The sequence below is a fragment of the Caretta caretta genome, chromosome 4, assembly GCF_965140235.1.
Source record: "Caretta caretta isolate rCarCar2 chromosome 4, rCarCar1.hap1, whole genome shotgun sequence".
In the NCBI taxonomy this organism is placed as follows: domain Eukaryota; kingdom Metazoa; phylum Chordata; order Testudines; family Cheloniidae; genus Caretta; species Caretta caretta.
The window spans coordinates 99,015,534-99,029,184 of record NC_134209.1 but is presented as its reverse complement, the minus strand read 5'-3'; the positions used below and the strand labels follow the sequence as shown (position 1 = coordinate 99,029,184).

General features: G+C 41.5%; 1 protein-coding gene across 3 annotated transcripts in view; it reads right to left on the bottom strand.

Annotated features, from left to right (window-relative positions):
* LONRF1 (LON peptidase N-terminal domain and ring finger 1) overlaps positions 1-13,330 on the bottom strand; it is a 32,981-nt gene extending 19,651 nt beyond the window's left edge. The window contains exons 1-6 of one of the 3 annotated variants that reach the window (XM_048848195.2): positions 12,468-13,330; positions 7,709-7,827; positions 2,482-2,604; positions 1,557-1,703; positions 748-988; positions 566-662 (exon numbers count right to left, since the gene is read on the bottom strand). In XM_048848195.2, the coding sequence (XP_048704152.1) occupies positions 566-662; positions 748-988; positions 1,557-1,703; positions 2,482-2,604; positions 7,709-7,827; positions 12,468-13,089 (1,349 nt within the window). In that variant the 5' untranslated portion in view covers positions 13,090-13,330. The remainder of the gene's footprint in view (positions 1-565; positions 663-747; positions 989-1,556; positions 1,704-2,481; positions 2,605-7,708; positions 7,828-12,467) is intronic. The other 2 variants (XM_075127891.1, XM_048848194.2) reach the window with 2 other exon arrangements.
* Positions 13,331-13,651: the final 321 nt, after the last annotated feature.

Below are 13,651 nucleotides of genomic sequence, written 5' to 3'. Positions count from 1 at the left end.
CTAGGCTTGCACTGCTGTGTAGACATAGCCACTAGTCTGCAACTCTAATATGGGTAACAGCAAAGGCCCAAGAAGTCTAGGTACTCCTTATGTCTATGCTGCAACCTAAGCCCAGGATTCGAACTCAGGCTCAAGTCTAATCCCCCTCCTATTATCTACATGAACATCACACTAACCCAGGGCTCAGACCAAGGGTCCCAGGACCCCACAGAGGTGGAGGATCCAAGACAGAGTCAAACTGGGACCCAGGGTTCAAGGCCTATTGCTCTGCAATATAGACACAGCTCCACTGGATTTGTCCTCCGGAAATCCACCAGAAGTATTCCACAATCCCACGGACCAACTTTCTTTGTCCTCTGGAGAATCCAGTTTGATGGAAGTCGTCATCTAGCATGACCTCATGCCCATTGTAGGCCACTGAACCTCACCCACCCACCATTCTCAAATAAAACAGACAATAAGGCAAGTCATAACCTCTTTACCTCAGTTTACACATAAAAGGTATCTGCCCACATCTATAATGCAGATATCATATGGAAGATACTATACAAATAGTAAATATTACCTCATACACAGAGAGCACTCAAAATCTGCCACATCGATTAAGTGCTGTGGAACTGTTCCACAAACCAGTGAAAATGCAGTATCCCTTTTTGTAGTTTCTAAGAGAAACAAGAGAAGATACTGTTTGAAGACAAAACAAATCAAAATAAGTATGTTTAATCTTGACATTAAGTGGCTATTTACCTCCTTGTTTTTTATGTTTGCTTCTTCCATCTTCACACATGATTGCATCCTGTTCTGAAAGGGAAAGCTTCCTTTTTAAGAGAGCACTTTTTTCCTGGCCAGAAAGCAAAGGTTCAGAAGAAACCCTTTTTAATCCATCTCCTTTAGCAAGCTTTTCTGTGGAGTTAAGAGCATGGGCAGATTGTACACGATTTAGGCTTCGTCTGAAAGACTCCACTGTTATCTCGGACACGTCTAAATTCTACAGAAATAAAATGAACAAAGTTAATAGTACTTATTCTCATTTTCAAATTGAGGCTAATCATTTATGACAGCTGAACATGAATAAGTTGAAGCCAAATTCAGATAAACTTCTCCACTGCACAGCCAGACTCAATGATTAACTTATGGAATTTGGCAGGTCAAGAAAGCACCTGCTGAAATAAAAAAAAGGGATTAAAAACCTCAGTTTCCTTCAAAGGGGAAAATAATTTGGGAAAAGAAATTTAGAATTATTATCTGGAAAATAAATCTATAACAATACCCTTTTTATTTTGGAGCTATTAGCGTTAAACCTTAAATAATGAAAAAGTTCACTAGATTGTGTCTTATGAACTGTCAAAAAATTAAGATACTTTCTAGCTGATTCATGAAATCCAACAGAAAAGTCTACAACTAGCAGAAAGAAAGGTGTAGCAGCATATTATGTCTGGAGCTTAATATGAAGCTTAATAAAAGTTTGATAAATAGCTTAAGTTCTGATGCCCTGAGTTTGTCTATTAACTAAGGGACAAAAATATATATAATACTACATGGTTTTCCTTACTTACCTGCTCTGGACAAAGCTGTAGATTACAGCCAGACTCCTCCATTTCAGAACCAAGTGTAAAAGGCTTATTTCGAATATGAGGTGAAGTCCAAGCAGATTCCTTCAGACTCTCTCTCACATTTTCTGGTGACAGCAAATCATACAATGTCTATAAGATAAACATCTTAACATTAAGATTAGGGGGAAAAAAGATTCAGCTATAACTTTAGTTAATATAACTACATAATCACCATGAAGAAGCTTACTTTATATCAAAATTTCTTGTTTTAAATATACCCTTCATCTTATTCTCTACCTTATAATCAGCTGTAGCACAAGTTCAGTTCAGTAGTTCTTCTCCTAATTAAAGGTTTATATCCTTATCTTTATACACAAGTTAAGCTCTTAAATTCCCCCCCTTACAGGAAGTGATGATAATCTTCTCCCAACTCTTATTTAGGTGAGGTGTAACTAAACAAGATGCAGTTCTGTAAAAATGTTAATCTGTATTGTGCAAACTTGATAGTGCAGATATTTGTTTCCATAGAATGAAAAGATTCAAGTGTTTGATTTCTTACTCAAATTTGTTTGACATCTACTGGAAAGTGTGAAAATCTGATGCCTGTTTTACTTGAAAACTGTACCAACTATAATTGTAACTGGGTTAAGTATATATACTCTCCCCTAACCCAACTTAAAAAAAATAAATAAAAAAAGATTTTTCTGGAATACATGGGCACAAGAACTCTTATCGCATCCAAGTATATTAGGACCCTCTACTCTACACAGAAAATTAGATATGTGAAAATAAAGTCATCCAAATTTTTAGCTGAACGTCTTCTTACAAATACAGACATGATGAGCATAAATACATTGAAGACTGAGATTCTACGGTAAAGTGGGCCACCTAAGAGAAAGAGCAGCAAAGTTTATAAATACCACGTTACCTTTTCCACTTCTAGCTTTGCTGGAACAAAATCCTCATCAAGGGATAAGCACTGTAGGAACAGTTGTAAGGCATCACCTACAAACCCAGCATCATGCAGCACCTTTGCTTTCCTGAAGTAAATCTAAAGATATAGAAGTAACATTTGATATTTTCATACTTTCATTAAAGAGACTATATATTAATATTCGGACACACTATGGCATTGCATGTCTTTTCCATCTCACATGGAGGTGAGAATTAGAGATGTTGTGATAGGGAAGAAAATATGCCTCTTCTGCAGATCTTAGAAGGTCCACAGAAAGGAGGAACATACCACGTTCTCTAGTCTCTGTCCTCCACACAGCTACAGTAGAACCCCAGAGTTACGACTCGGGAATAGAGATTGTTTGTAACTCTGAAATGTTCATAACTCTGAACAAAACGTTATGGTGGTTCTTTCAAAAGTTTACAACTTAACATCGATTTAACACACCTTTTAAACTTTACTATGCAGAAGAAAAATGCTGCTTTCAACCATCTTAATTTAAATGAAACAAGCAGAGTTCCCTTATCCTGTGAATTTTTTTTTTTTTTTTTGCTTTGAGCAGGGGATTGGACTAGATGATCTCCAGAGGTCCCCTCCACCCCTGATAGTCTATGATTCTAAGCTTTGTTCACAAGAAGCTGAGTTTCTCTCCAGATATATGGAGAAGTGAATGTACATTCTGAACCAGTTTTGCCGCAAGGAGAACTTAGTATTTCTGTAAATTAAGTTTTATGATGGGGATAAGAGCTTGGGGGAAATGTAGTTTTATTTATTTAACAATGAAAATAAGTCTCTCTTTACTTCAAAATTAGGAATGAAGAGACATGTGTTCTAAGAATGATATAAAAATCTGAAGTTTTTAGTCCTGGCTGACAACAGTATGCATCTCCCCTTACAGGACTACTCCAAGTATTATTTAATGTTTAAATGCTTTAATGAGAAAAAATGTTATGCAAGTGCTTATACTTTCACATTAAGTGCAGAACTCTAAAGTGAGACATTTGCAGATATAATTCAATTTTCATTCAAATCTCCACACTAAGTTACCTACTGCATATACAGACAGCACATTTTCCCAGAAAGATCCTGCCTTTAAGTGATTACAGCTACCTGCACCACATCCGGAGTCATCCACAATTCCCAAGCAATGAATTTAAGCTGAGTTAAATTTGTAAATATTTACATTTTCAAGTGTTTTCCCTTAAGTGAACAATAATCTCTTAAAAAAAAGAAAAAGGGAAAGCCTGGAAATTCTTAACTAAGGTAACATTTAAAATTAGATAGCATGAAAATACATATTGGAGAATCAAAAATCTTTCACCCTACGTAATTATCACACCTCGCATGTGAGCTGAAGGCCTTGCTGGTCTTTCATGAAGTTTTTGATAACTTTAAGACAAGAAATATCTTAATTTTTTTAATTCACAAGACAAATTCAATTGCACCAATAGCTGTTGAACATTTTCCCCCTACAGGAACTGAAAGACATACTGAAGAAACACCAACATAAAAAAAAATATACTTCCATCTGAAAAAAACAAGAACAAAAAATGCTGCTTTTGTTACAGCCACCAAAGAATACAGAAAAGCACTTTGTTTTTAGTTTGTTTACGTTGTGCATTTGATTCCATTTTGTGTAGTCAATTTCATTATTTCTTTTGTATAGTCATTTTTCCTCTTTTTGCAAGTCTTTTATATAGCAGGAGAGAGAAAAAACATTTAAAAAACAGGATACTGTGCCTATAAGGCCACAGAAACTGCCAGGGGGCCTCAGGGGCAAGGGTAACACTAGATACTACAAGTTTCAGAGTAACAGCCGTGTTAGTCTGTATTCGCAAAAAGAAAAGGAGTATTTGTGGCACCTTAGAGACTAACCAATTTATTTGAGCATAAGCTTTTGTGAGCTACAGCTCAGTTCATCGGATGCATACTGTGGAAAGTGTAGAAGATCTTCTTATACACACACAAAGCATGAAAAAAACACCTCCTCCCACCCCACTCTCCTGCTGGTAATAGCTTATCTAAAGTGATCACTCTCCTTACAATGCTGATATGTATGATGAATGTATGATAATTAAGGTGGGCCATTTCCAGCACAAATTTTCTTTGTTAGGCCTGTCCTGTAGTAGGTGACTTCTGGGAACTCTTCTGGCTCTATCAATCTGTTTCTTCACTTCCGCAGGTGGGTATTGTAGTTGTAAGAATGCTTGATGGAGATCTTGTAGGTCTGTCTCTGTCTGAGGGGTTGGAGCAAATGTCACGGCTAACCTGGTGGCTGAACTTTATGACTTTGTCTTTACCCATAACTATTTTACATTTGGGGACAATGTATACCTTCAGATCAGCGGCACTGCTATGGGTACCTGCAAGACCCCACAGTATGCCAACATTTTTATGGCTGATTTAGAACAATGCTTCCTCAGCTGTCATCCCCTAACGCCCCTACTCTACTTGCGCTATATTGATGACATCTTCATCATCTGGACCCATGGAAAAGAAGCCCTTGAGGAATTCCACCATGATTTCAACAATTTCCATCCAACCATCAACCTCAGCCTGGTCCAGTCCACACAAGAGATCCACTTCCTGGACACTACAGTAATAATTAACGATGGTCATATAAACACCACCCTATACTGGAAACCTACTGACCGCTATTCCTACCTGCATGCCTCCAGCTTTCACCCTGACCACACCACACGATCCATCGTCTACAGCCAAGTTCTGCGATACAACCGCATTTGCTCCAACCCCTCAGACAGAGACAGACACCTACAAGATCTCTATCAAGCATTCTTACAACTACAATACCCAAATGCGGAAGTGAAGAAACAGATTGATAGAGCCAGAAGAGTTCCCAGAAGTCACCTACTACAGGACAGGCCTAACAAAGAAAATGACAGAACGCCACTAGCAGTCACTTTCAGCCCCCAACTAAAACCCCTCCAACGCATTATTAAGGATCTACAACCTATCCTAAAGGATGACCCAACACTCTCACAAATCTTGGGAGACAGGCCAGTCCTTGCCTACAGACAGCCCCCCAACCTGAAGTAAATACTCACCAGCAACCACATACCACACAACAGAACCACTAACCCAGGAACCTATCCTTGCAATAAAGCCCGTTGTCAACTGTGCCCACATATCTATTCAGGGGACACCATCACAGGGCCTAATAACATCAGCCACACTATCAGAGGCTCGTTCACCTGCACATCCACCAATGTGATATATGCCATCATGTGCCAGCAATGCCCCTCTGCCATGTACATTGGTCAAACTGGACAGTCTCTACGTAAAAGAGTAAAATGGACACAAATCAGATGTCAAGAATTATAACATTCATAAACCAGTCGGAGAACACTTCAGTCTCTCTGGTCACGCGATTACAGACATGAAAGTCGCTATTTTCCAACAAAAAAACTTCAAATCCAGACTCCAGCGAGAAACTGCTGAATTGGAATTCATTTGCAAATTGGATACAATTAACTTAGGCTTGAATAGAGACTGGGAGTGGCTTAGTCATTATGCAAGGTAGCCTATTTCCCCTTGTTTTTTCCTACCCCCCCCCCAGACGTTCTTGTTAAACCCTGGATTTGTGCTGGAAATGGCCCACCTTGATTATCATACACATTGTAAGGAGAGTGGTCACTTTAGATAAGCTATTACCAGCAGGATAGCTAGATAAGCTATTTCCAGTTAACGGTGTCCCTCTTTTTAGCTCCACCATGGAGATTTTTTGCAAGGCTTCACCATTCTCAATCAAACTGCTCTGTCAGAAATCCAAGCAAAGCTAACAAACCATAAGGACCCCGTCCTTTCCAAAATTCTTCCAACCCATGTATTGCCTTGCCCACCCCCTTCTCTTTCACCCCACCACAGTCACGTAAATATGCCAAGACCAAATTTTAAACAAATCCAGACTTACAAAAAGCTGTTTTAGAATCAAAACTGCAACAAAATCATGAGCAAGATGTTTCAGAAGTGAAAACCACCTCAACTTCTGACTGTCTTGCCTCCCAAATGCCTCATCCAAGTTTTTTTTTTTTTTTTTTTTTAGAAAGACAGCATAAAGCAGAAGTCTGACATTTCAGGCAGCTTAGTTAGGTTTTGCCAGACTACAGGGCATGTCAAAACCGAGCCTGTAACAGCAAGTTAGTTTCAAACTTATAAAATAGTGTTGTCTATTTATATTTAGCAACAACAAAATGGTAATAGAATTTCTCTGGTTTGAAAGCAAACATCTTTAGTCTTGTCCGGGAGTTCCCAAACATTTTACTAGGATGACTCATCAACTGCATTTTGTCTTTTCATGACCCACCATTACGTATAGCACTCACAATGCAGGCACCACAACCCTAATCCCAACCTGGTGCAGAGGTAAGGGGGAACTGGAGACCAAGCCTGCCACATACTCATCTCGAAAGAGTAGCAGCAGCTCCTGTCCATGACAGAAGAGTAGCTGGGCCAAACCTGACTGAGTGATACTGCAACCTGGTGCATGGGTTTGCAGAACCCCTAAGGTTTGGCCTGGCCATTCCTGTAATGGACAGAGGGGTGGTCAGAGTAATCCTAAGTGGCACTGAGGTCCCAACAACCATGCACCAGGTCACAACGCCCAGCCCTGAGGGATGGAAGCCACCACAGTGGGGTCAGAGAGAGAGATAGGCTTGCTCTCCAACACCCTCCTGCCCCACAAGCTCCTCTCAAGGCCTCAAGAAATTTAGGTTTGCCTAAGCCAGGGCTCAGTGATGAGTTAAATAGCGCGGGATGTGGCAACCCACCTAGAACCTTCCTGTGACTCACTGGTGGATTGGAACTAATCCTCCCCCCGGTCTATTTAACATAAAAGAACAAAAAAAATCCATAATTTTTTAATATTCGCTTAGCATCAAGGTACTTCACTGACAAAAAAAGATGGCTAAGAGGTTCCCTCCACCCTGAAGAGTTTAGAATCAAAATTGATAAAAATGTAAAGGATGCAGAAAAGCAATATTTTGCACATCTCATCGATTTAAGGGTGGGTTGTTTTTTTTTTAAATCAACCATTTAGACAACATTGATTTGAAAGTTTAAATAAGTAAGAGTAACCAGGTCAGCCAACTTATTTTGATGCCATTTGAACATAATTTAGCATTAATTATATTGTGGACAAATTCAGATTTTAAAAAAACACACAGATTGTAAACCAACTTACCTCTGGCCAATTTGACATTTCAGAGATGATAAAATTTAGTTCTTCTATGGCTGTTTTAAACTCTTGGAGGCCAGCATATGATTCAGCTCTGTAAACTCTTAACATCAAGTCACTGGGATCTGAAAACAAGACATTTTTAGTTAAATACATATACACGTTTTGACTTAATTAAAAAAGTTACACATACCTATAAGATGACAAAACCCACAAGCATACGAGATTTTTTTTAAAAAAATGCAATGCTTCCCTAAATTGAACGTACTTAAAAACAATGTTTGCATCAAATGATTTGCAAAATATTTGGTACCTCCCTTAAATCTTAAGGATAGCAAATTCTAATGTACTTACACAATCTTAGATTAAAAAAAGTAGATAAAACTACTTATTAGTTACAAAAATGAACAAAAAGGTAACATTTGAAACCTACTTAAGATGCCCAAACAAATAAATTTTCTAATATACTTAACGTGGACAGTCTAAGTATCTGCAAGTTAGTTTTGCATTCACATGTACATTACATTTTGTTTAGACTTTTTTTTAATTTCTCACCTCTGCACTGAGAAAAGTAAAATCATTTTAATTCAAAGCACTTACGCCTCTTAGAAGAAGTCTAATTTACTTTCACCTTTTCTGCTGTAACAAGTAAGTTAACATTTCACTCTGCCTAGGTCAGGAAGTTAGACTGATCAATTTTACTGTAATTCTCAAGCACTACTGTGTGTCAGGATTCAAAGCGTTATAGAGAAACAGTCTCAAGGAATAGGAGACTATAAAAAAAACACAATCATTGGTAGGGGCTTGGCAACAGGTATAGTACCTGAAATTACTTAACTTTTTGTTTTTTATTGACTAGATTCTGAATCGACAATGTCCCTTAAATAAAAATATATTTTGAATTTTAAATGTCAGAACATTTCTATTAATATTATGGTTTTGCCAGTCCTCTTGTTTGCCTGACTTTTTAAAGAAGATGATAAACTGAAGCCTAACCCGAATCAATAGTGTTCTTTTAACACACTGTACACACCAATTCCCTTTCCAAAAAAGGATAGGATAGTTGTTTTGAGTGGAGTTGTACAAAATGATGGGCCAAGATTTAAAGGGTCTTAATCAGCCCTTTAAGGCCTCTACTTGGCAAAATATGTACATTAGCTTTACACATGCGAGTAATCCAGTTTACTTTAGTGGACCTTCTCCCATTGTAAAGTTACTTGTGTGCAAAAGTGTTTTCAAAATCAGGGCCTAAATTTGCATGTGCAATTTTGTAAGCATAATCTAAATGCTACGTTACATTATATGCAGTGCTGCTGTAGCAGTGTTGGGCCCCAGATATTAGAGAGACAAGGTGGGTGATGTATGTATTTTATTGGTCCAATTTCTATTGGTGAGAGCGACATGCTTTCAGGCTTATGCAGAGATCTTCAGATTTGGGAAACATACCCAGAGTGTCACAGCTAAATACAAAGTGGCTAAATACAAAGAGGAACAGATTGTTTAGCATAAGTAGTTACATATTTCAAGGGACCATTTGAGCTGAAGTGACCCATTAACATGTTATCAGCCACTAACTACCCAATATGCATATAGCAGGCATAAATCCTATTTGCAAATGGGAGTGACTGTACTTGCCAAAACTGCAAGGTGTTTTTAAGTGTTTGTTGCAGCACTGCAATGCTTAAAGAAATACTGTTGGGTCAGTTTTGGCCCCAACTTTAGGTTAAGCCTATGCTTTTATAAAAACTAAAAATATATCCACGCAACATCTAGATTGCAAACATCAAACCTATTCTATTACAAATTACGGAAGTGAGACTACAACTAGCCAGTTTAACTGTTCAAACAAAGATACCAAAAAAATAAATAAGGCAGCATAAACTGTAAAAAATACATTTGTATGCGAAAACTTTCAGTTTCACCAAATTAAAGTGTTATTCAGGAGGAAATCAAGTAAGTGTTTATTTTCATAATTTATTATGGTATTTCAGATATGCTAAAAGAAAGATATGAAATTCAAATCATACTATTTATGATTACAGTATAAATTTACTAAATGGTGGAGCTGCACCTATATCAGTTATATGGGAGGTAGGAGGTACATGCTAACCTAAAAGACTCAAGATGCCTTCATTCTGATTTTAACCTGACAGCATCCCTTTAATGACTTCTACTTAACTTCATTTCAACTTAATCGGCATAAGAACTACGCATCCCCACATTTGTGAAGAGTTAGGGGGCAAACTTCCATGTTTATAATTAATTCACGTTCCCAAATAATAGGAGAAAGTTATTAAAAGCAGTTGTCTGAATAAAGGTTTGTTCTTTTACAACTCATCTTCTCTTTTAACCTGATTAAAGCGGAGTTTATGGCATTAAGTTCAATTTCAGGGCAACAGATTTATGTCAATCAGATTTTGGACTGTATATCTGGGTAAAGTAGAACTAAGATGGGCTGACAAGGAGAAAAGCTTCTTTAAAACACATCTGAACCAAGGGAATTATTTTTAAAAAGAGTAAGCTAATATTGTTTCCCCTCTCTCTCAAACTCTGAGCCTTTTGTGAGAATTCCTCTGTGTTACAGGAGGAAAAGAAAAACTTGTCAAGCCAATAGCTCAGAATATATACTAACAGAATCATGTATCTGCCTTAGTTACATTACAGCAAATGTTTTGTAAGAACACACTCACAGATCAATGAATTTAAAGGTCCCTAAGTATGTATGACATCTATTATAGATTTATACAGTTCTCTTATACACCTCTGAAACATTAGAACTACCACACTGAGTAACAACTTTATTGTACACTTAGTCAGTACTTGGAATGCTGAGTTTTTAGGGCTACACAACAGGAAAAGACAAACAATGTACGGAGGATCGTGGACTGAGTAAATCTCTAAATCTGTAATCTAATATTTGCATGAATAATCTGCATAAGAAAACTGGATAAATATTAAGATTGAAAGCTATATTTTTAGGTTTTACCTGCCATTTGTTAAACCCAAACCTAAATGTAAACTTGGTACAACAATGTAATGAAAAAACTCTGCATTCATACACACCTCAAGTATTATGACAGTCAGAACCATTAGCAAGGCGCACGGGGGGGGGGGGGGGGGGGGGGGGGGGGGGGGGAGAAGAGATCCCTTGGATTCTTAATGTCTAACCAGAAAAATCTATTTCCTCCTTCTTCTTCCTCCTCAAAATTCCTAAACTATAAAGTGGTGTGTGTCTTCCATATAAAATGTTTATAATCACAGAGACCCATTTACAAACCAAAAGCCATTTAGATTTTACTTCGTTTGTTTGATTCCCTTCTGTGTGTGTGCCACAATGCTAAATTCTAGATCATTAAAATAAAATACTTAATTCTTAAGAAGTTCCTAGTTTAAAAATAAATCACTCAACACTTCACACTTCTTTGGCTCCATTGACACAAGATGCTACAACTGTGCTAAAAAATAATTCAGGACACTGCTACAATCAAAATAGTTCACAGTCACACATATTGTGCTACCAAGAGATGACTGAAATATTCTGTATTCTGTTTAAGATTTGATTTTGACAACAGTTTATGAAATTGCATCTAACATTTCTCCCTAGTATGTATCAGAAAAGAGACTTGTGTCAAATGAATCTGTTTAGCTTGATATCTGAACTTCTCCCCCCCTGCAGCTGGCAATTCCATAAATGCAGCACCCAAGTATTAAAAGTCAAGTGTTAAAAAGGTATCATTTCTAAATGTACCAGACTAAGTTTCTGATCAAACTCAGTGAAAATAAGACACCAGCACTTAACCAAATTCAGTCTTCCAAACTGGAACTAAGGCATCATAATTGGGAACCTGGCATTGTTTCTGTCTAGGTGTTTATATCTTTCTCATCACTATGGTGTCAAAATGCTTGGGTGAACTACACTAACCTCACTGATACAGTGACCACGTATGAGTCTGTACAGAATCAAGAATGCTGCCAGTGCTCAATAAATAATAATCCAAGCACACCCTTTCACCTCCCCCCTTGACCTCTCTAGCAACAGTGTATTATAAAACTCCTACCACACCCATCTGTGATGTCACTAGCATTACATAACCTGTCCCCCTCCATGCCCCCTCTGCTTATGCAACTAGGCCTGGCCTGCTGGGAATTGTCTCAGTGACACACTTGAGAGGCTGGGAAAACAGATCTCTCTTTGGAAACAAGGCAAATACAACAGGCATGGTTCTAGGAGACCGTATCACCGTCCAACAAGGTCTATCTCGGAGACACGGCAAAAGCTGTCCTGGGAAAAGGTTTGCAGTAGAGAGGCAGAGTGCCCTACTCCACAAATACCCCTCACGTGTACCTGCTCACCAGCCAGCCCTCATGCAGCCCCACAATACAGTCTCTCGCAGCTCATTCCCGTAGTAAGTTAGTGACATTAGGAAAGTCAACTCTTGGAGCTCTAGCAAACTTCAGACTTATTTCAAATGGCTGCCTATCCCTGCCAGCTTCCCTTCATGATTTCGGAAGCTTATTTCATTCCCGGCTTCGACTCGCACCCGACTGAGCGCTGAGGGGAGGAGACGGGCACAGTGGAGATGAAGGGACCGGAGATTGACGAGAACACTCCGCGCCCTGCGGCACACCCGGGGAGCCAAGTCTCTGCCCCTCGCGCCAACGGTCACTAAACCGAAGCAGGTTCCCTTCCCGTCGGGTGCAGACGGGGGGCCCGTCCCAGGGCCCAGCGCGCAAGCCGAGCTCGGCCTCCCCCGCTGCCCATTACCTGCTCGCAAGGCCTGGCTGGCGGCGCTCAGACTCTCTCGGAAGCGCCCCTGGCTCAGCAGCTCCCTCAGCCGGTTGCCGGTCCTCGCCCTCTCACACTCGGCTGGGAACCACTTCTCCGCCAACTGGCTGAGGATGACGCTGGTCCGGAGCTGGGCGGCGGGGCCGCCCCCGGCCAGCGGCAGCAGCAGGTCCCGGCACAGGCGGCAGCGGGAGCGCAGCTCCCCCCGGAGGCAGCGGCGGCAGTAACTGTGCCCGCACCGAGCGGTCACCGGCTCGCCCAAGAAGCCCCAGCAGCCGCAGCAGGTCAGGGGCCCTGCGACCGCGCCGCCTCCCTCCTCCCGGGCCCCCTGGTCCCGGCTCCAGTCCAGCCCCTGTCGGAGGCGGTAGTTCAGCACCAGACAGTCCACAAGGGTCTCGAGACGGCGGGGTCCCGCAGGCGGCCCGAGGCGCAGTGCCGCCGAGTAAGTCTCCAGCGCTTCCTTCAGGTGGTTCCCCAGGGCCAGCAGCTCCCCGCGCCGCAGCAGCCGCTCCTGCTCCCCTTCGGGCTCCCTGCGGGGCCAGCCGCTGCCCCCTGGCTCCGGGGACCCCTCCGAGCTCACACCCACCGACGACGACGCCATCCTGCTGCGAGCTCCCGCCCGGATCCCAGAGGGGGGTGTGGCGCTCCGCGCGGCGCGGCTGTAGCCTGGCTCGGCTGTGCGCACGGCTCTGAGACACTCGCGACGGGGGGAGCAGACACTTAAGCGGGTGACGGGCGCAGCACACGCGCGCGCTCTACAGCAGAAGCTTCGCAGCGCGGTCGTTAGACCATAACCCCCTTTCAAACATCGCCGCAGACCCGCCGCTGGCTTACATAAAAAGCTGCGTCACCTGACCACAGCAGGCTCTCCCCATAGGCTGAGAGGCACGGCGTGGGGGAGGGGGCGGAGGAGATTACAAAACACAGCTCGACGCTCCCCGCGTGCCGTAGCTCAGCGAGGAGGGGGCGGGGCTTAGAGGCGCGGGGGAGCCGTGGGCGGAGCCCGACGGGGTGGTGGGCAGGGCCTAGGGGAATGGGCGGAGACTCGATGGTTGTGAGGCGTTGGCAGTCAGGGAGCTCGTTCAGGTCAGCATGGCTGGAGCGGCAAGGAGGGGAGCTGGCCGGGACCCAGTGCACCAGAGGCTCCAGCAGACAGGCAAGCA